This window comes from Penicillium verrucosum, assembly GCF_028828655.1.
Source record: "Penicillium verrucosum strain IBT 35672 chromosome Unknown utg000004l_segment0_segment0, whole genome shotgun sequence".
In the NCBI taxonomy this organism is placed as follows: domain Eukaryota; kingdom Fungi; phylum Ascomycota; class Eurotiomycetes; order Eurotiales; family Aspergillaceae; genus Penicillium; species Penicillium verrucosum.
In genome coordinates this window covers 1,898,464-1,920,476 of record NW_026643213.1, presented here as the reverse complement: position 1 = coordinate 1,920,476, position 22,013 = coordinate 1,898,464, and the positions used below count along the sequence as shown (strand labels likewise).

The window sequence follows — 22,013 nt, the reverse complement described above, 5'->3', positions numbered from 1 at the left end:
ATTTAGCCAAATAGGGTTTCCTGGAAATATATATTTGTCAGCTCTCTTCGATACCCAGGTGGTTTAAGGCAGAGTCATTCCTAGAACTAAGGTTTCTAGCAGATACGACATTATTTAGTAGATTGTCGGAGAAACCTATCAGGCAGTTGCATATTGAAGTAATAATATCGCAGCCTGAAATAGTTAGAGCGATAACGGGTGAGTGTGGTGAAGGTGATGTAGAGGAGGTATATTCCTGTCCAGGCGAGAATAAGAAATGCTGTTGACTGATTGCTTTCCCCGGATGGCTTCCCAGTACCTAGGTAGACTTCCATACCAATCCCATCTATGATTTAGAGCCATTCCAGAGTGGTAAGCTACATGGTAACCTTGGAAGAACGGTATAGCCATGAATGTGGGTTTGACATATCAATGACATCGGAAACTGTACAAGATTAAAATAAGGTTGGCGTTGTCGGTCCTTGTAGATATGACAACAGTTGACTTCAGGTACAGTTGTAAAGTAAATGAGATGCTACAAACACCCGGTTCAGTTATACAAAGTACATCGTACTCCTTGGAAAGATGGTCCTTTTTGACAGACTGACAGGTGGGCTGTGTAGCGGGAAGAAGGAGTCAGACAAGGGCGGAGACAGCAGGGTCGATACGAGCATATTGTCTGGCCCGTCCGATCAGAAGACGGATGCATTTTCGTCCGGCAGACGCAGGCTGAACAGGACCAGGATTGAACTATTATTGGGCCGGTCAAGTACGACAAGCGGTGACAGGAGGCTCAAGTGTGCATGTGCAACTCATATTTGGGGTGAAATCAATGACCCAATACTCCGTACGTACATACTCCGTACGGGGTACTATTGGTCTAAAACAGGTTGGTGAGTTGGCAAAAAGTAAGTCGATGTTGTTCACCTGGGCACTTTTTGTTGTGGGCCTCTTTTGTTTCCCGGTCAATCAGGGGCCAAGACCCTGGAGACTAAATCAGCGTGACCCCGATGATTTTCCTTTGCCCAGAATTTTCATGGTATGATCCTAGTAATAGGTGACGTAGAAATAGTTGATAATTAAAATTCTGACTCCGGGTTTTACCATGGGTATCGCCGTGGAAAATCCCAAGAATTTCCTTTGATTGAGGACACGTATGTTGTAGGGAAATACAACATCCAAAAAATGTGCTGCCTGGATTCTCCGTTAGAAGGTGAGGCTCTTTTTTTTTTGGAAATGGAATTCTCATCTTTCCGAGTCCCGAGTTTCCATTTTAAGAACTCAGTGGAACCAGTGGAGAAACGATACGATACCCGCTGGGGGCCACGCGGGAACCACCTTCATGGGCTGGATGGTTTAATTACTGTTATAGGTTTACCAATGTTTACCATACAAAACGTCTTGTACAGCCAATCATAGACTGTAGAATGTGCTCAGCCTTCGCATTCTATACCATTTTGGTGTTAGCGTCTTCGTCTATCAGGCAGACATCCAACACGCAATGAGCCTTCCAGGTCCCTTCTCTCTTCCTTGATCCGCTGATTTTCCCCCATCATTTGTGTTCAGGTTTAATTCTTCATTTTCAATCCTATTTTGCTCTTCATCGCTGCCTTCAGTCTAAGGATATCAAAGATTTCGTATTTAGTGGGGCTCACCGCTTGGGAATCCATCTTGGAACGTTATATCTCAGCATTGGAATCTCATCAGCGCTGTGAATCCGGGGAATTCATTTCATCTTTGGATATCGTTATCGTTGATTAAACAGCCATTTAAACTGGTGTTCTTGATCCTCTCTGTGTCAAACCCCGCTTTGAAGTTTTCCGACCCCCCGCGACACGTCGGATTAGGAGTGCATGTTCATCCAGAGACTATCAGACGATCGCGCTATCGTGATAGATCTCCAGAACATCATACTGGTTCAAGTGTGTCGATTTTAAACACTCTTGGTGGATATCCAAGAGCAGTGGTGCTGTTAAATACCAAAGAACGGAGATAACCCGCATCAAATTGAGGCTTGCATCTCTGACTCGACTGTACGTCACTTCTCGAATCGTCTAGACAACTTTCCGGTGAGTCATGGCATGGCCCAATCAGCCGCAATCCACTGCTCCTTTCCTGTCCGAAACATGTATGCTAAATTTTAGTTGATACAGACTACGCCCAATAATGTCTGCCGTCCAGACTGAGCCATCGCGGGTGCACCCGCGTCGTCGGCCTGTCTTAAACAACGCCCTTCCCACGCTGTCGAGCGACTCGCCTGACTCTAAGATGCCTCTGAAGAAAGGAGAAACTTTCCATACCCCCACTTCTCCTCCATCGAGTGATCACGACCCTGTCTTGAACTTCCGCTCCCTACCTCATCGCTCGGCCACTTCGTTGGAAGCCCTCACTGTTGCCGAAGAGCGCATGACTTCCATCCTAGGCCGTCTGACTTTGGAATCTACTGAAGACCAGACCCCTGAGGTTGCTAGCGGTGAGAGTTCGATGGAGAGTGGGTTAGTGCATGGTAACTCCAAGTCTATGTCTAACTCCCCACGTTCCTCAAGTGAAGAGGGCCGCAGCATTCCTATCCCACTAGATGAGAAAAAGGCCCGCCAAGAGCATAGTCACGAGTCCGATAGTGGACTAGGGACCTCTGTCAGCAGTGAAGAGGGACTGGCAGACTCGCAAAATCAAGGTGGGTGTCACATGCCACAAGAATACATTGTCGCAATTCTGCCCCCCCCTATTGTTTCCTATTTGAGCCCTAACAATCAATAGTGAATAATGGTATTCATGACAATCAATCTGCCATTACAAGCTCTATTTCGGCTTTTGATACTGGTTCGTCACCAAAACGTCAATTGGGCCCTGCCGCTTGCAAACAAATTGAACGTTTTGTGCTCGTTCCTATTTTGAAAGAGCCCCGCTTGAAACCATTCCACCCACTGGTCCGAAGCGTTCCCCAGCGCATTATCAATAAGCAGATTGTTTGTCTGCGTGACCTCGAGAAAACCCTATTGTGGTTGGCACCTGTAAGTCAATACATTGTTCTACTCAAAAGGGTTTATGGAGTTCTGGTTGCTTATTATTATTATTATTATTACTTTATATAAAGAACTCCGCCACTTCTCGGAATTCCTATCTCAACTTTTGCGAGTTTACGATCCAGTGCTTGCATACTTCGACTTCGCATCTCAACGATCGTGACCAACGACTACCAGCTGATCGACCTTACACTAACGGATACTTCCTTGATCTTGTTTCGCAGGTTCGAAGATACGCAGCAATGGTTCGTGCTGAGCGCAAGCGAGTCCAGGCGACTCGGGGCTCCGAGTCTAACAAGGAGTCTAACTCTTCTGCGTATGTAACATCCCATTTGATGGACTACGGAACCTATCTAATTCAAAGTAGCATCCCGAAGGCTATCCTGGCTGGTGGTCTGTCTAAGAATGGGAAGTCTGCCGAACTTGTAATCATGCGAGATGGAAAGCCAATTTCCATGGCCACGGGAAAGCCTTACGAGGCGGATGCTTCTGGTGCTGCTAAGCGTACTATTACTCTTGACGATGCGGTCGATGAGGGCGTTGAGCGCTCCATGGCCCGCCGCAAGAAGGATGCTCCTCCCATGAACATCAATCAAAAGTGCGCCGATTGCGACAAGGTCTTCAAGCGTCCTTGTGACTTGACGTAGGTCGTCCTGTTCATTGAATCGAAGTATCGTAATCGATATGCTAATTCATTCATAGAAAACACGAGAAGACACATACTCGCCCCTGGAAGTGCGAGTACCCCGACTGCAATTACCACACCAAGGGTTGGCCCACCGAGAAAGAACGTGATCGGCACATGAACGACAGACATTCGGCCAAGCCCACCCTCTTCAAGTGTCAATTCCACAAGTGCCCCTATGCTTCGAAGCGCGCCAGCAACTGCAAGCAGCACATGGAAAAGTCCCATGGATGGGTTTACGTTCGATCAAAGAACAATGGCCGCAATGGCAGCACTAGCAGCAAGCGAGGCTCTTCTGTCCAGGCCACTCCTCAGACCCCCAGTGTCTCTACTCCTGCTTCGAAGGCGACCGACTTTGCCTCTCCAATCCCTGGCCCCAGCCCTTCTCCTAGCGACCAGAACTACAACTGGCCTGAGAACCCTCAGTTCAACTTTGCAGACCCCCCACCGCTTGCTCATGGGGAGGATTTCCCCCTATTCGGAGAAACATCTCCCTATCTGATGACCGATGTCAACTCATTCCCAACTTCGGTGAACCTGAGCGGGTTCCAGAGTCAATTTGAAGCCGGTGACCCGAACGGCTTGATTCCGGCTCTGGAAATGCACCGCCAATCTATGAATTCCATGTCCATCCCATCTGCCGAATCGGTCCCCGACCTGATGGGGCCTGTGTCCTTTGACGGATCCCCACTCACCGGTACCGAAAGTATCAATTTTGACCTTGATTGGAGCAATCTGGACTATCCAACCAACGAGGACTACACTACAATGGCTGCGAATCTCCCTCAGGGGCATTCCCTCGAGGTGATGAAGGGTTATTCGAATGATTACGACCAAACGAACCTCAACTACTGTTCTTACGATGCCTCCGGAAAGCCCTCCGGCCTCTCTCCTGGTGCACAGGGCAATGCCATGTTGTACTCACCGGATTCTTGTAACGTGGGCGACACTCTTTCTGAGCGCTACGAATACGGACTCCTGGCCCAGGCGGGCAACGACTTCACCCTCTACAACCAGAGCGCTCAGATGGATGGCCGTGCTCAGCCCATGATGCAAACTCCTAGCGACCAGTCAGCTCAATACCATCGGCCTCAGCAGCAGATGTTCCCCTCTCTTGAGCACGAGCGCGTCCTACAGAGCATGCAGCCTTGGAATGGCCAGCAACCCCAGGGACACTATCTGCCCCGCGACATGAAGCTGGAATACATGGAGTGAACAGGTGGGATCCCTGGGGTTAAAGCAAATACACTTCTCCACACTTATTTTCTGAAGCGAATTTAATGTTCCCAAGCGATGGAAATGCGGGTTGTTTTTATCTTTTATTTTTTGATTTGATCTTCATCTTTCTACTCCAAGTAACATAGCTGAAGTATATTTATTTATTTATTGGTTCTGTTTGAATACAGTGGTTTTCGCATTACCTGCTTTTACCTCCAGGGCTAGTTTCAACGCTTTGAATAAATTCAAATGTTGCCAGATGAAAGGCCACACGGTCCCCTTCAAGTAATTTCCTACCAATCCAAGTGCAAGGGATATGCTAGTTCCATCACTTGCTTCTCCAGAATCCACAATGATATGTCTGATGACACTGCCGAGAAACCTCGCCTCGTAAGGCGCAGAACTAGTACGAGTACGGAGTACCATATAGGCAACACTATAATGAATTAGCCTTGGCGTACGAGTCCTATGGAGATCTAGCGATGGACTACGGTAAAAGGTCATGGCGATCAAAATCGGTCGGGGGGCGGAGTTGGGTTTAAAATAGTATAAATAGGTAGTATAAGATATATAGAGGCTTAGAATATATATATAGTCTCACATATATATATATATACCTAAGTATCTATCTCATAGGTGTCCAGATCATCCAAGTAAAATATTGGGGGAGTTGTGACGACATCATCTTCTTGCCCGACTCTCCTGCTCCGCTCCGGCCCCTCTCCCCCCTCCCCCAATTGCCTTTGTTCCACCTTTTCCCAGAAGCAAACATCGTGAGACCCAGTATTCTGTACTGCTTAGTCTTGTCTAGTTGATTCATTCCAGCGCCAACTGGCCTTGCTAGGCAGACACATTATTCTGCGCTTCCTGCAATTTTCATCACATCACCTATAACACACTGGCCGTGTGATTCAATCTCCTAGGGACTCAGCTTCCCTCTCAACTGAGCAGGAGAATTACCGCTCAACATGCCGGAAACACAATCGCCTGATTCCGCAGTCCCTAGCGGTAAGGGAGATATGGCTGCAGCCCCACCACCAGGTCAGGTCTTGACGGGCAAGCAAGAACACTGTAAGTTGGACGATATGATGATCGCATTCACATTTCACAGTTCCTGACATCTAGGTAATTTGCGCAGACCTCAAGCGTGAGCTCATCGCTCGTGAAGTCCGTGGTGAAATCTTCGAGCTTAATTCCCCTACCGCGCTCCAGCGATTCGGCGCCCCCTTCAGATCGGAATTCGGCGAGGTCGCACCGGTCGACTCAGAGCTGCCTATTCTTCGGTATATTTTTGTCCATCACGTTCGGAATTTCCCATTTCTCGACCAAGCGCGCGAAAAGGAGTTTTGGCAGGATAAGCTACAAATCGTGGGTGTTTCGCTTCCCTGAATGGAAACCGTGGAGGAACGAAGTGTGGCTAACAGTTGAGGATATAGTTCCTGGAATCGTTTGCCAATAAACATGTCTCGTCTTCGGAGGATCGACTGGAGGAGACGAAGCGCCGGAAGTTGGCTCGGAAATGCGAGAAGCTCGTGGAGCTGATGATGGTTTCGGGTGTGCCGACCGCGTCGGGATATGAGGAGCGCATCCAGTTCTCGGAAATGGAGATTGTCGAGCGGGGTGCTCAGGAGTCGGGCCTGCTGGCTAATATGCCCGAGGGTAATTCAATCAATGGTTGGGATGTGAACGTGGCCGCTGTTCGGACAACCTCTGTCAAGCGGACAGTGCGGTACCATCAACATGCAGTAAGTTTCATAACAATACCGTTCTTTTCCGAGTGATCTTTTACTGACAACATCTGTTCTAGGAATTCGTTATTCGAGTTCGTCACCACAATAACCAGGAGATTCATATTGGGAGGAGATATGGAGAGTTTGTCAAACTTCACAAGAGATTGAGGACTGAGATGCCAGGAAAGCTACTCCCTCCTCTTCCTCGTAAGAACAAGTCTTCTTCCACCTCGAGCTGGTGGGGCTCTAGTGCAGATGATGACGCTTCGTCTATTTCATCTCTGTCCACACAGGACACGAGTGTTGTCGAGGATCGGCTCTCTGCACCAACTCTTTCCGCTGGGAACCTGCGGCGATCGATCTCCCGAGGATCAATGCGATCAGCGAAATCGCCGCGTGCATCAACGAGCGACGTGTCGAGGGCCACTGTACTGTACCGAGAGGAGCAGCGTGTGTCGCTGCGCGCGTTCCTGCGCACTATATTGCAGAACAAGCGTATCGCAGAATCCAAGGCCATGGAAGAATTCTTGACTGCCCGCCCCATCGAGTTGAATGAGGAAGAGTTGATCGATGTTCAGAAACGGAAAAACATGGATGCTGTGAGGATTGAGGAACAGAAGAGATTCTATGAGATTGCTAGGCAACGAGCGGCGGAGCTGGACGTGTACATGGAGCGGTTCCGACGGGACATTGTGGAGAGCAGTAAGTCGCGAGCTCCTTCCAGCACAACATGGTTTGCTAATCTCTGTTGCAATCTAGATGGTTTGACAAAGCTGTTCGCCGAGATCCGGGAGAAGCCCACAATTGCAGACCTCAGCCCACAATATCAGAAATTTGCCGAGTGGCTCCGCATTGAGTACGTTGTCTGATTTTCTGAGTGACTTCCCCTACTGACATTGAATAGGGTTGCCGCAACAATATACCATCTGTTCCTTGCCGAGGATAACTCCCCTGAACTGTTTGCACAGGCGAAGCGAATCCATGGCCTGGTGCCGTATACGCTAATGAAAAATGTGATTCGCATCGCTAACCCTGCTGCAGTCATGTCTGGTGTTCTAGACCTTTTCATGGCCCAGCCCTTCGGCTCGCGGTCACTTTTGCAACGCATCTTCTCATTAACACTAAACGAAAGCATCAAAGATTTCCAAAAATCAATTGATTCTCTGGCTTCAAAGGTCGAAGATACTGTGCTTACTCAGAAGCTCAAGACCTTCGCGGATGCCGAGGAAGAAATCAAGAATGTGATCCGAGAAGAGGCTGTTGCTGACGATGTTGACATTATTGTGGCCATCCTTCGCTCCGAACTACTGTCACCCGAACTCACGCCAGAACAGATTGGCAAGGTGTTCAATGGCTACGTCGCTTGGAACTATGCCGTGGAGAATGTCGATCTAGAAATGCAACAGGGTGCCCAATGGTTCGCTCACATGAAGCAGCTTCTGAAGCTTTACACCCGCCAGCGCGACAAGGCGATGATGCTGGGCATTGTCGAGGAGCCGGTCACACTGCAACTCTTCCGCGACCTGTTCACTATCTTCTACGAGCCGCTCGTCCGGGTTTACAAATCTGCCAACGTGTACAACAGCATTACAGACTTTGCTCTATTTGCCGACGATGCTATTAGTGTGATTGAGAGTGCCCAGCGCCAGGATGCCTCTGCCGATCCGAACCAAACAGTGCAGGCCTTCATCGACCTGTGCGCTCGCCACGAGGCCAACTTCTATAAGTTCATCCACGAAGTGCACCAGCACGATAACGGCCTATTCCAGTCTCTAATGGGTTGGATTGAGGAGATTCTCGATTTCCTGCGCAACGGTCCTGCCGGAGGCAAAATGGACATCAACGCTTTGTTCCAAGGAGCGGTTGGAGTTGGTCAGATCGACAAAGAGCTTGCTCTCACGGAAATCAACCAGCTTATCAAGTGGCAAGAGGACCGGAAACGCTGGCATCTGAACAAGACTCGCCAGAAGATGGCTGCTGAAGGTACATCTGGGGAGGCTATTCCAGGAGCTACAACTTTCAAGGGTAGTGATTTCGGTCTTGACGAGGTATGTGTTTCCCACCCACTCGACTTCAAAAATGAATTTGAAATTTAAAAGCTAACTCCGGGGTTACAGGCTGATCTTGAGGACCTCACTATCTCAGATGAGGCATCTGATGCATCTGATGAAGACTCTGGGGATGAGAACGTAGACGATCCCATCGCCGTAGAGCGCCGTCGGCGGACAAAGAAGCAGGACCAACTTCGTCGTACTGCGGGTGAACCCGTTAAGCCCGACGTTACAGAGATTCTCAAGCTTGCTGATCCATTTGGTGCCATGTTGCGGCATGTACTTGCCGATTAGATGCCGATGTTAGAATTGTTTTGTACATTCGTGATACCGCCATAGATATGGCTTCTCCTGTTGGATTCCCACTACCTTATTATGTTTTCATACACCGATCCTTTTCTCGCTTGCTTCTTCTACCTGCTAGCTCGCTCATGGCTGTGCCGAGGGGGCTAGGACCACTAGATAGATATAGCGCATGATAGGGACCGCACGCCAGATCGGTCGCGATAATTGGGACGGAAATATTCATGATGGGCTGCCTATGTATCTCCGCAGTGCCTCCACTACCTCCTGATTGCCATTCTCCAGTGCCACCTCTAACGGAGTCTTCCCATCTGTATCACCTAACTGTGGATCAATGCCAGGCGCCCCGAGTAGTAGTTCCACAACACCTATGTGACCATAAAATGCAGCATTAAACAGCGGTGTCTGACCGTTCTCATCACGAGCATTGGGATCAGCCCGCCTAGACCCAGTCAATAACCGCCTGACAATCCCCTCATGGTTTCTTTCTGTCGCAACCCCCAACGGTGTAGTCCCATGCATATCAGGAATCTCCAGCCCAACCCTCTCACATGCAACCAACAAGTCGACGATCTTCTCGTGTCCATTCTCTGCAGCAACAAACAAAGGCGTCTGTCTTTTCCAATGCGTCTGCAAATTAGGATCGGTAACTTCCCACTCTAGTAAAAACTGTACGACATCCGCTCGCTCCGCCGAAGCCGCAATTGAAAACGCCCCTCGTCCATACTGCTGTCCTTCAGCGTTGGGATCAAGCTTTTCCCCAAAGTACTTAACCAAATACCGCACAATATCAACATGCCCCATGATGGCCGCATAGAAAAATACATGCTGACAATGCACAGCGCCATCATCCCCCTCAAGAATCAACCGCAAATGGGTAGCAAGCAACAAGCCCACATCCCCATCAACTTCCCGCGCAGCACGACTGAGCGGCGTCCATCCCTGTCGATTCGGCACGCGCGGGTCCGCCCGCCCGCCACAGAGAAGCAGCGTGATCATCTTGGGCTGATGGTTGACGGCAATCATGAGTGCGGTATCGCCCGTCTTATCTTGCAAGTTGACGTCTGTCCGGTCATCATTCAGCAGGGTCTGCACTATGGCCGAATGGCCTTCTTTGACGGCCCAGGACAGCGGCGGACGGATCCATTTTCTGTCGCGGGTGTTTGGGTTTGCTTCGTCGTTTAGCAGTAGTAGTTTGAGTACCGCGAGGCTATTGTGTAAAGCGGCTAGCATGATCGGGGTGCAGCCTTTTAGTCGTGGGTCTGTGTCTGTTTTGGATTGGATGTCGAAGCCGGCGGAGAGGGATTTTAGGGCTGTTGACGGGGTGTTGGTTGTTGAGGCCCAGAAGAGGGATTTGGGATTTGGAGAGGTTGCATCGCGTTTATAGAGGGTGTTGTTTAGGAGGTTGTAGGTTGTGGTGTTGGTGCATGTGAAGGCATTTAGGTCTGATGATGATGCGAGGAAATCGGATATTGTGAGGTATAGTTCCTTAGGGAGGGTTGAGAGGGGTCCTTGTGGGTGTATGCATAGTGTATGCATTTGAGGCGTTTAAAAGGGTATCGAAGCATGAGGGTTTGATCATGGGGGTTGGTTGGAGGAGTTGTATATAAAATAAGAACTGACTTGACGTGGGGTTAAGCTTCTTTATAATAATCGCCCTTTATGTGTGCAGATCCGAACCCCGGCCCTCAGTAGTACATGAGGTCATTTGTGATCGGAATGTATAAATTAAGCAATCTTGTCTCGGATAATTCTCAATTCTCAATTCTCCATATCCTAAATTCTATTCATAGCACTCTTGTTATAAGTTACTTAGTTAGGTATAACCCACCTTGGGTTGACTCCATCGAATGTCTTAAAGTTGCCAAGACCTCGTGGAGTCCGGATAAGATAAGCAGGTTTCCATGGCGACAACCTTCATCTTCTTTCCTGCAACAACATTCTGACAGTTGGGGAAGAAACTGTTGAAAATGTCGTCCCCTCAAAAATACCCAGCTTCACCAGGAACTACAGCGCCTTTGCGCCGTGGCCTCTTCAAAGATGGTCTTTGGCGTTGTAACTGCCCAGAAAGGCCGGTTGCGGTGCGCCGTGAAACCAAGAAGCAGGGGCCAAACTTCGGAAAATGGTGTAAGTTGAATCTTGCTTTTTTTTGAAGGATGATGCTTGGGAAGTATCTCTATATAAATTAGCGACTAATATATAAAAAAAAATAGTTTGGACTTGCGCGCAACCTTCACATCTCAAATGCAGCTTCTTCCTGTGGGCAGACGACGCCACAATGCGTGAGCAAGCAGCCGTTCTTGCCAACTCTCGATCCGAACTCGATCCTAGCCCGCTCACCCCATCAAGGCGCACCCCAGGACGAATGAATAATGGGCTACTCACCCCACAGACTGAGCGCAGATTTATCGACACCCCGCAACGCAACTTCAAGTCGCCCCCAAGACAGCTAAGGCCAGAATGATCTCAGAAGCGTCGGACGATTTTGGTTGGAATGACGACTCGGATGATAATGATGAGCTTGTCAAAGCACTCTCATCCAGCCAGACCGAGACCGAGCTCTTCATCTCGCAACCCAACTTCCATCCCAAATCCCCGTTCAAGACCCCCCGCACCGCCAAGGTGACTTCACCCGGCAAGCGCAAACTGGCAGAAGTCACGAACGATGATTCTTCCTTCGGACAGTCTGCACCCCAGACGCCTTTCTCATCTCGCTCTTCTCGCACCGAGATGTTCCCTCCCTCGTCTGCTGAATTATGCATGACACCCACGCCTAGCAAATACAACGATGTTCTCTCCGCAGACTCGAAATTCGACACCTCGGATCTTGCAAAAAGTCTACTCGATATTCTGGAAAAACATAGTGTAGTTTTGCCGAACAAAGCGCAGGACGAGGTGGTCTCGCTGCTTAACCGGCAGGACTTGAAGACACAGGGGATTATTCGTGGGCGGGATATGACGCGGCTGGCATTGAAGAAGAAGAATGACGAAATTAAAAAGCTGCAAGACCGGGTCTCCAACCTGGAATCTCAGAGGGAACTGGATCGTTCTCTTATTGAGGGGATGAAACCCTAGCAGACAACCTTGGAATCACATTACACATGCAGCAGACACTACCGGTGTTGATTTCAGGGATTGACTTTCGGATGTCCAGACTTTTGGCTCCGCGTGGGCCACCTATCTCACGAACTGTTACGATGATATGATAGCTTTGCGATATGTGATTATTGCGTTATTGCGTTATTGTGTCGACATTTTGTGAAAGCAGGCAATCATGAGCCTGTTCCTTATTACAAAAATTAGCATAATTCAATGAGGAATATAAGCTTTACCAATGTACAACATAAAGTCATTTGTCCACCCTACGATCTAGCCCGGATTTTGGCCAAGTAATGTTAGGCATAGGGGAGAAATCAAGCCAAATACTACCTCGTAGACTACAGTCTGCTATTGCTCAGAGGTTTATAACCAATGTCCATAATAATTTATGACCGATTCCGACAAATCTTGTTTTACATTCCAGTACTTTTCACATGCTCTTTAGGATCTAGATCTAGATAAGGATGTCACGTGGTAGATAACAAATAAATTATCGCGCCGCAATGCGCCTCGAGCTTCGAACAAGGAGACAAATACCTAGCAGGCCAGAAATAAACAATCTCCACTTCCAATGAAACCGACAGATGCAGCTTCTGAGCAGGCTACTCTTCACGAGACCCCTGCCATGTTCCGACCCCCGGTGAACCGTGCCATGCGCACCCTCGACCGGTCATTTTTCCGAAGAAATGTGCCCCTCTCTGTCGCCCGCGTTTTTAAAACAAGCGATATTTCGAACGTGCGGAAGGATTTGATCAAGAGCCGCGATATCCTGCTCTTGCCACGCATTAGCCCTATCCGTGAGGTGAAGGACCAGGATGGCAAGGTGTGGAAGGCTATGATGTTGCGCGAAGACTTGAAGGTTGATGGTAGGTTTATTGGGCTTGGATTGGCCCCGACATTGATCGATGGATTCTAATTGAAGTGTATAGATAAGGCGACATGGTCGCCTACTATCAACGAGCTCGTTAATAAGGGAACGGTCGCCTTAGGGCCTTATGAATTGGTATTGGAATATGATCACTGGTCGTATGGTATGCTCGCAATCATCTTTTCTCCTCGGCTAAATATTACATGCTAACAATCTCATAGCTGAGATCATCTCATCAATTCTACCTGAGGACCTGATGGATGAGATCCCTCAAGGCTTTACCCAAGTGGGGCATGTTTGTATGTTCGTCTGACTCACTGCCTATAAACCCAATACTGACGAAACAGTGCATTTAAATCTTCGCGCCCAATACTTCCCATATAAGCACATACTTGCCGAGGTTCTTATGGACAAGAACCCGACCGTTCGCACCGTCATCAATAAGACCGAAGACGTCGGCTCACAAAGCCAGTTCCGCACCTTCCCATTCGAGCTGCTGACTGGCGAGAATGACCTAAATGTCATCCAGCACGAGCAGGACTGCGAGTTCCGATTCGACTATGCCCGCGTCTACTGGAACAGCCGTCTGGAGACCGAGCATCGTCGCCTGGTCGAGAAGTTCGCGCCCAGTGAAATGGTCTGCGACGTGATGGCCGGTGTCGGCCCCTTCGCCGTACCAGCAGGTCGGAAAAAGATCTTCGTCTGGGCCAACGATCTCAACCCCCATGGATTTGAAGTTATGCAAGATGCTATCACTCGTAATAAGGTGCAAGATTTCGTTACCCCTTTCAACCAGGATGGTCGGGAGTTCATCCGTTCTTCGGGTCGGTTGTTGCTGAGCGAGAAGCCTCTTACCGTTACTATCCACCCCAAGGTGGGCAGAGAGAAGCAGCGTAAGATTGCCGCAGGCAACGGATCCCCGCTACCCTCACCGAAGGTATACACCCGTCCTACCATTGTCAATCACTATGTTATGAACCTACCTGCTACGGCCATTGAATTCCTCGATGCCTTCCCCGGGCTCTATGCTGGCGAGGAACAGATTTTTGCGCCGAACACCGAGCAAAAACTGCCCATGATCCACGTTTACTGTTTCTCGGGACACTCAGATAATGAGGTGGATGATCACATCGATATCTGCGAGAGAATCTCCGAGCGCATCGGGCACAAGATCACTGTCGATGACTGCGTGGGAGGCAAGGGTAACCAGGAATTAGAACTCGCCATTCACAATGTGAGGCTGGTTAGTCCCAAGAAGCAGATGTTCTGTGCTAGCTTCCGTCTGCCACGGGAGGTCGCTTTTCGGAAGGTATAAAGTTGTTGCATAGCTGTATATGAGGTGTTTGGGGCTTGCTCCATAAACAAAAATAAGACTCTATTACCCCACGAACAGCATGTATTATAATAGTAGTTGGTAGTAATAAATAAGACCGATGAATTTGGTTTACCATCGGATTTTATTTATTTTCTGGAAGAAGAGGCGGGTAATGCCGTCACCGCCTTGAAATGCCGAAAGTGAAACTGCAGAGATCAACGTCGGAGCCAAACAAGTCACCTCATCTTCTTTACAGCAGATACACGGCGTCGACGAAGTATCTTCGGATAAGTTATTTTCACTAATACCTTCAATTCGAATGCGCTGGGCTGCATATCCGAACCTACGAAATCTCGCCTTCCGGATCGCACCATGAGCGTCCAACTACCCCCCACCTACGCACCGCAAGCGCGCGCTGCCGCAAGGCGAGCTCGAAGCAGCCTCCACACTCAAGCTGGGCGCTGATCAACATACGCACACACTCTCACTTTCGGAAGCCCGACTCGTTATCCACAAGGTGTTGGAGAACAAGCGGCGCGGAGGCAACAAGTACGAGGAGCCGGAGTAAGTGGACCACAGACCATTTGATTTCGATATCGAATGCTGACCTGTAATGCTTTTTCTACAGAAACTTGACCAAGACTTTGGATTACTTGGATGTCTTTGCCCGGTTCAAGGACGAGGAAAATATCAAGGCAGTCGAACGCCTTTTGAACTCTCACACAGAGCTAGAGATGTTCGAGCGGTCACAGCTGGGTAAGTTTTGATTTGCACTGCCCTCCAAACTGCCCTCCAATCAGCCAAAATCTTATTCAATCCGTTGTACTTGCACGTGGATATCGTTGTTGGGAGGAAGACTTGGTATTCTCAGATTTACTGACTTGCGTCTTTCTCTGAACAGGTAGTTTGTGTTGCGATAATGCCGAGGAGGCTAAGTCTCTCATCCCGAGTCTTCAGAATAAGATCTCCGACGGAGACTTGCAAGAATTGTTGGATGAGCTGACCAAGTTGCGCAACTTCACCGAGTAAAAACATATGCCACAGGCCCGGTCGCATTTTCACTGTGGATGTCTCATTTTTTTTTAGGAGCATGGGGTTTGAAGGCGTTTTTTTTTTTGTTTTGTTTTTTTGTTTTTTTTTTTTTTTAGTAGGGGTGGCAGGATTTCCGAGTGTCGATCCTAAACATGCCATAAGGTACGGAGTACATATGGAGGGGGAACTGGTGATTCATAATAGAAACCTTCCCCGGGCCAACCATTGCCGTGCAATTTTGATTACATATCCTCCATCCCATTTAGCCAAGTCCGTGCTCTTCCGTTTGCCACCGGAATAGTAAATTTAGCATGTGCCGGAGAATGTGTCCTTGACTCCGGGGTGTTCCACTCCGGGGACTAGCATTTGTAAAGCTCAAACGTCCTATTTTGGAAATGTATTACAAATGATATTGTACAGCGGTCAAAGGACACAGCGAAGTTATGTACGAACACGAGATGCATATTGTAGATCGAGCGCATAGAACATATGTTGTAGAGTACCTAGGTACTTACCTTGGTATGTTGTAGGTAAATATAGCCTAGGCTTTTCCAAGGTTCCCTCCACATTACGTTCACCCCACAGTTTTGAATTGCAGAGTTTCTCGGGCACTACTGCGACTCTTAGTATGGAACAGACTGTGATTGGTTGGGTAGAAAGCCGTTATCACTGGATGGTGATTGGTCCGGGAGATCCTTGTACAATGGTACCTCGACCAGTTAGAAATTCCGATCATGCAGGAAGACCAATCCTTAGGGGAAACGACAGAGGCAAAAAATTAAAAACCAATTTAAAAATGAGGTTCTCATTATCTAACTATTTGATCTATACCTAACCATTTCCCCTCAAGAAAAAAAATCTAAATGAAAATGATGACCTAAAGGATATTAAAGGATATTCAGTACGTAATGTAATGTCTGCTTTCAGAACCAATCAGCAAGGGACAGCTTATCTTTGACAATTAAAGTGTCATAATTGTCAGTCACTTGCTTAACTTAATAGAGGTTTTTGTTACGAGAGGAAAAAAGCTGATCGACTGGGACTCGGAAAAAGTCACAAATTTTGGGGGAAAGTCATAGTTTATATTACCTATTCGATCATAGATCCATGTCATCATGTATTCTAACTCTTGATTCTTTCTTTTCATCTCTTTTCCTCAACTTCGCCTTTTATTCCCCAGATATTGAACGGGTAGGAATGACGGAGCGGACTATTCGACATCTCATCTTGCTGCAGTCACTTGCAGGTTCATCTGCCTGATATACCTCTTTTTTTCCATCTCCGGTGCCGGCTTTGGATTATCGTGAACTGACTCCCGGAGATAACCAACTTTTTTTTTTTTTCTTTCTGATAAGAGTATGTGGTCACTCTTATCACCATGATCTCATCCAATGACTGACTCGGTATATGATCCAGAAAAATAAATTGGTCTCGAATATAGATCCTACAACATAGATTGCAGAATAATACGTCTGGAGGAAGCTCCGTGAAGACCCTATCATCTCTGCTATCTCCGCTCTTACTTGCCCCCATTATCGTGCCTCCAGGGCTAGTTCCGGTCCACATGGCTACCGTTATCACTATCCAGCCTTCAGGCTATTCCCAAACCCATTCCCCTGATCTCCGCCGAAAGACGGGCTCGACCCCAACGCTCTCGCCATCTCCCATCTCCATCAATTCGACCCTTCCCCGCGTACGGAATGGGGCTAGCTGTGACGCTTGTCTCCGCAGAAAGAGCAGGTGTGCCATGAACGAAATGGTCAATAAGTGCTACTCATGCGACTTTCATCGCCAGGATTGTACCTTCACTCTTACAGCTCAATCCGAGGTTACATCCAAGAAAAGGAAATTGGACGAGGGACAGGAGCCCGCAGAAGCAATTAAGCGGTATGCAATCCCAACCGGCTGGGGATATACTTCAGCTCCCCTATATCGAGAGAAATGGTGTGAGAGAAATTGTGTCCTAACAATCTCCAGACCCTCAACAATACAACCGACGCATTCTATCCCGGAGACCGAGCCTCACACATCAGCATTGAATATGATTCGCCCCGGTTTCTTTAACCAGTCAACGCAGCATATTGGCATGACCACTGAGCTGGAGCCGACCTTGTTGGATTATCTTCCACTAGACCAATACGACGAGTGCACAGTCTCCGACTCACGCGTGCGGAGATGTGCCGACGACGGCACCTTCATGCGTGTCGTCGATACCGTGCCTGGCGGTGACTCGCAGGCCGTGTCACTTGATGTTATTGAGAGCCTGGTCGCTCCCTACGGCTCAACACTAATCGAGAAGTTCTTCGATCATGTACACCCCTCGTTCCCAATTTTGATAGAGGAAGTGTTCCGCCAATCATACCGTGAACGCCGTGGCCTGTCACCGCTACTACTCGCCGCAGTCTACGTCTTGACATTGAAGTTTGTCGACGTCGGTGCCGCCTCGCAAACTGCGCGCAAACCCGATGCCGCACGGCTAGAGGATTCGGCATTGAAGCTGCTGATGGATTCTTTGCAATTCCCTAGTGTCTCGACTATCCAAGCCGGGCTCCTGCTGACACAGAAGTCGACTCTAGCTACGGCATCACTAAATGGTCAGCTGGTCACGGCCGCGTTCGAGCTAGGCCTGCATCAGGACTGCACGAGCTGGCGCATGGAGACCTGGGAGAAGGGACTGAGGAAGCGCCTCGCGTGGGCTTTGTATATGCAGGACAAATGGTCGTCGCTGGTGCACGGCCGACCCTCACACATTTTCGCCTTCAACTGGACGGTCAAGGATCTCGTGGAGCAGGACTTCTCAGACGCCTTTGCTTCCGGCACTGACTCCTCGCACGATGAAACCGCCGTCGGCCACGGCCCTCTTCTTTTCTGCAACATGGTCGCACTAACAACCATTCTTTCCGACATCCTCGACCGTTTCTACACATTGCACGCCATCGAAGAGTTCGCCGCTGCCGGAAACCAGCGTACACGCATGATCTTAGAAAGGGCCAAACCAGCCCAAATCCGTCTTAAGGACTGGTTCTCCTCCCTTCCACCATCCCTCAAGATGGAAACCTCAACCGGCGAACTCGTCGAAACAATAACAGACGAACACGCCCGCAATGGTGCCCTCCACCTCGCCTACTTCGCCACCGAAATAACCCTACACCGCTGCATCGTCCGCTCCCTCCTCGCCGAAGGCACAGACCAATACCTCGCGCACATCTGCCGCTCCGCCGCAAAGACACGCCTAATCTCCGCAATGGACTTTGTCAACCGCCTCCGCCCTGCTCACCTCCGCTCTTTCTGGCCCGCCTCCGCACGCACCAACTTCTCCCTTATCGGCTCTTTCGGCATGCTCCTTCGCATCACCGCCCCGACAAGCGAGGAGGCAGACTTCTACCGCGTCCGGCTGTGTGAATACCGCTGGACTCTAGGTGTCAGCCATAAGAACGCCGAATTCATGGGCTTTGCCTTGCAGAGTCTTGATAATGCCACTACGCTACACAAGCACGTCCCCGCGAAGCCAGGGATTGCAGAGCTCATGGCTTCATCTGGCAAGAATGCGCCGCCACGCATGCCGACTTCAGCCCTTGGCTCTTACGATGAGGCTATGATGGATGCCACCGGCACGGCCGCTTCGAGCTCGGTTATGTCGGGGCTTGCGTCGCCAGCTACGTCTGTTAGTGATATGGAGGATGACGGGGAGGCCTCTATGGCGCCCCTGTGATCACGTCCACATCTCTTCCACCTCTTCGATTCAGCTTCATATTTTCCTACCTCCGCCCTCGACCTCACATCTTACCTCATTTCCAACCTTTTGACTCCTCATGACTCCCCTTCTGCTCCGGCGTTTTCTAGGGCATTTGTTCTTGATTTTCTGAGATGAAGCGCTTGATTTATTTGAAATTATTGATTATGGATGCATCTACCCCATGCACCGAGTCTGCGGACTAAACCTGTTACGTTGTGACGACGGAATTACCCTGGCTTTGGAATATCTGGATTGGACCAGATTATGCTTCGTGTTTGCTTTTGGGTTTGACTTTTCGCCAATGTTTCTATACAGGAATTATGTATATAGATTGGATGATGAATTATGATTTTACTTTTAACAATAGTGGTGGTCCTATGTATCCGAGTGTAGTACCTAGATAGTAATCTCGTCGCAAAGCGATGTTAGTTTCAGCTTTGAATTTGGACGCTTTTCCCTTGGTGTAGTAGAGCGGCTGGGCATCCAAAGTTACGGAAAGGCAGCCGTTTCTGGCCTCAAAAAGCGGTCATTTTCGGCGCCAATCCCATAGGCCCTCATATTCTAGTTGCAATGTATACTCTACAAGTGCATTAATATGCGGCGAACGGCATTGGCGATGTTATCGGGTTCTTCACTGTTGGCATTTGGTTTATGATGTACAGGTCAGTGGCAAGTTCATGACCTCGTTGGGCCATATCATGAATGTTGACAGATGGCTCTCATCCAAAGAACCAATAAGCGCATGGGTCCTCAGTATCTCGTTTTCAAAGGAGCCTCTCATATACCAAGTATCGACCAGAGTATTTACTAGATAAAAATGAGCGAGGATGACGAGTGAGAGTCCACGGAGGCAGTTATGGTCGCTGTCGCTGCTCTCAAGTGACGCTAAGAAAGCACTAGGGAGCATATTCGGCCAGGACAGAATTGCGGCCTCTTCCAAGTCCAACTGGATCTCCTTGTCTGTCGGGGTTTCAGTTGATGCACACCCCAATACGGATAAAATGCGTGAGTAAACAAATTCTAGGATACGTATTGTCTCGTTGTGCGCATCCATAGCCCAGTCTAACGTCGTAGGCGGTGGGGTTTGAGATGTTGGCGTTCCCGAACAGCTGGACAAGTCATCCCAAGGATGTTCAAGCGTATTCAGAGAAGCCTTGATAGAAGCGACTGCTTGACGAGCTCCGTCGGCAAATTTCAGCAAGCGGGGTGCGCAACGAGAAAGCCGAGACGGTGCATTAGATGATGAATCCACCCAATACTCATCGCTATGCTGGAGTGACAATATCTGCCGGAGCCGGCTGGATTTCAAAGCTTGCCATTGGTCACCTATCACAGAGGTTACACCTCGGTTGAGGTATAACCAGTTGAGGCGCGGGATGGTATTTGTAGAAAGAGGATCTGCCATGGCGCCGCTCCTCCCTTTAGTAGGCTCAGTAAGTGGGTTGAGGTCCTGAATCTTAAGGAATGCAAATGCAAATGCAACCAGGAGAATTGACCCTGTGAAAACAGCTTCGGCATTGGAGGGAGAAATGCGGGACACGTCTTCCCTGAAGCCTTCTAACCCTCTTTGATGATGTTCCATAACGATCGCCAAGCCCACCGTATCGGAGTCTTCAAAAACCACGGTCGTATTGGCATCGGCCTTCTGTTTGACCATATGTATACCCCCTAATGCTAGGAGCAGATGCATCAAATATCGATTTTCGCTTGCTAACTCGGGGATAATATGCTGCCAAGTTTGAGATCGCCTGTGGTGCAACGTCATTTGTCTTGCGGTATATAGATGATAGAACTGAAGGAGCTTCAGATCATCCATATTTAGATCTCCATCTCGGTGTTGGTGGGATTGGTCTGAAGTGATGGCCGGTGCTGTCGCATTTATTGACAAGGGCTGGATGCAACCGAGTGGTGGACCTTCATCAGACGGCGCAAAAGAGTCCGGCAAGAGATATCCATCGCCTTCCTCTGTGTCTGCTCTTGATCTAGGAGGTCTTTTCAAAGTAAGGCGCGGGGGAGGGTAGGAACAGGGTTCGCCTCTGGAAGAACATGTGCCACAAACGGGTTGAAGCTCGTCGCACTTAGGGAAATCAGCATTTAATCGGTAAACAGAAACTAACCGGACTAGGAGTAAGGAGGCGTACCTTGACCCTTCGGAATTTGCAGGGATAGCAGCCATTGCGAGATTTGGTGTGGCGGGCGCGATGTCTTCTCATAACTCTGTGGGTATGAACTACGGTGTCTTCGTCCATTTTCAGGGAACCAAGCTTCTCTGATAGTAAAAAAGAACATCCACCATGGTTGGCAACATTTGTGCAAAGTTGCAGCCTATATTTGTGAGTAGTTGCCTAAGTAAAATCCGGCGATGAACCTATAACCAGGGCGATCCACAGCAACCATAGACGTATATACGGGCGACTAGTGTGCGGGTCCTCAATTACTATGGGTTTATACACCGCCTTCTCAAAGCATACCTAGGTGTACTAGCAAATGCAAAATAGAAATTAAGTATCTTTTGTATTGGTAAGTCATACAAAAGGTACATAGGCACCCCAGCATGACATACTCGACCCTCGAACTAGTTAACTAGCTAAAGTAATAGAAAGTGTACGAATAACTATATAGTGCTAGTCTAGCTTAATTAAATTAATAGTTAGTAGTATTAATAGTTAGTATCTAATATGGAGGAAGAAGAAAAATTTTAAATGAAACTATATAACTAAAGGCTATATAGTAGAAATAACCAAGGTGCTTTCTTTATTTTGGTATACTTAATACTCACTTCACACTATCTATATCTTCTTATATTTTCCCAACTAGTTTGAGGGCCGAGAAAAAGTATGTTATGCTTAACTATAGAGTGCCTAAGTACAAAAAAGGATACCTAAGTACCTTTTGTATTGGTAAGTCATACGAATGATACTTAAGTTTTTTATTTTGCGGTAGGCTACATGAAACAAAAATGTTTCTCCAT

The 22,013-nt window shown here is 48.5% G+C and overlaps 7 protein-coding genes across 7 annotated transcripts; 5 read left to right on the top strand and 2 right to left on the bottom strand.

Moving 5' to 3' along the window:
* Window positions 1–2,145: 2,145 nt before the first annotated feature.
* ace1 (putative C2H2 transcription factor (Ace1)) lies at window positions 2,146–4,905 on the top strand (the record flags this gene model as incomplete). Its single annotated transcript, XM_057222858.1, has 4 exons — window positions 2,146–2,656; window positions 2,740–2,993; window positions 3,077–3,648; window positions 3,708–4,905. The coding sequence occupies 4 exons, from the start codon at window positions 2,146–2,148 to the stop codon at window positions 4,903–4,905; spliced, it is 2,535 nt and encodes an 844-aa protein (XP_057070079.1).
* Window positions 4,906–5,876: 971 nt separating this feature from the next.
* Window positions 5,877–8,983, top strand: N7516_010138 (PX domain-containing protein; the record flags this gene model as incomplete). The annotated part of the gene is made up of 7 exons (XM_057222857.1): window positions 5,877–5,979; window positions 6,047–6,276; window positions 6,345–6,653; window positions 6,716–7,340; window positions 7,398–7,494; window positions 7,543–8,686; window positions 8,756–8,983. The coding sequence occupies 7 exons, from the start codon at window positions 5,877–5,879 to the stop codon at window positions 8,981–8,983; spliced, it is 2,736 nt and encodes a 911-aa protein (XP_057070078.1).
* A 231-nt stretch (window positions 8,984–9,214) lies between these two features.
* N7516_010137 (ankyrin repeat domain-containing protein) lies at window positions 9,215–10,531 on the bottom strand (the record flags this gene model as incomplete). The annotated part of the gene is made up of 1 exon (XM_057222856.1): window positions 9,215–10,531. One exon carries the CDS (start codon window positions 10,529–10,531, stop codon window positions 9,215–9,217), a length of 1,317 nt encoding a protein of 438 aa, XP_057070077.1.
* A 431-nt stretch (window positions 10,532–10,962) lies between these two features.
* N7516_010136 (uncharacterized protein) lies at window positions 10,963–12,067 on the top strand (the record flags this gene model as incomplete). The annotated part of the gene is made up of 3 exons (XM_057222855.1): window positions 10,963–11,119; window positions 11,206–11,425; window positions 11,452–12,067. 3 exons carry the CDS (start codon window positions 10,963–10,965, stop codon window positions 12,065–12,067), a joined length of 993 nt encoding a protein of 330 aa, XP_057070076.1.
* Window positions 12,068–12,662: 595 nt separating this feature from the next.
* N7516_010135 (uncharacterized protein) lies at window positions 12,663–15,303 on the top strand (the record flags this gene model as incomplete). The annotated part of the gene is made up of 7 exons (XM_057222854.1): window positions 12,663–12,957; window positions 13,021–13,122; window positions 13,181–13,258; window positions 13,307–14,268; window positions 14,684–14,838; window positions 14,903–15,030; window positions 15,176–15,303. 7 exons carry the CDS (start codon window positions 12,663–12,665, stop codon window positions 15,301–15,303), a joined length of 1,848 nt encoding a protein of 615 aa, XP_057070075.1.
* Window positions 15,304–16,870: 1,567 nt separating this feature from the next.
* Window positions 16,871–19,018, top strand: N7516_010134 (putative C6 transcription factor (OTam); the record flags this gene model as incomplete). The annotated part of the gene is made up of 2 exons (XM_057222853.1): window positions 16,871–17,193; window positions 17,284–19,018. 2 exons carry the CDS (start codon window positions 16,871–16,873, stop codon window positions 19,016–19,018), a joined length of 2,058 nt encoding a protein of 685 aa, XP_057070074.1.
* A 673-nt stretch (window positions 19,019–19,691) lies between these two features.
* Window positions 19,692–21,218, bottom strand: N7516_010133 (Zn(II)2Cys6 transcription factor domain-containing protein; the record flags this gene model as incomplete). Its single annotated transcript, XM_057222852.1, has 1 exon — window positions 19,692–21,218. One exon carries the CDS (start codon window positions 21,216–21,218, stop codon window positions 19,692–19,694), a length of 1,527 nt encoding a protein of 508 aa, XP_057070073.1.
* Between the last annotated feature and the right edge of the window lie 795 nt (window positions 21,219–22,013).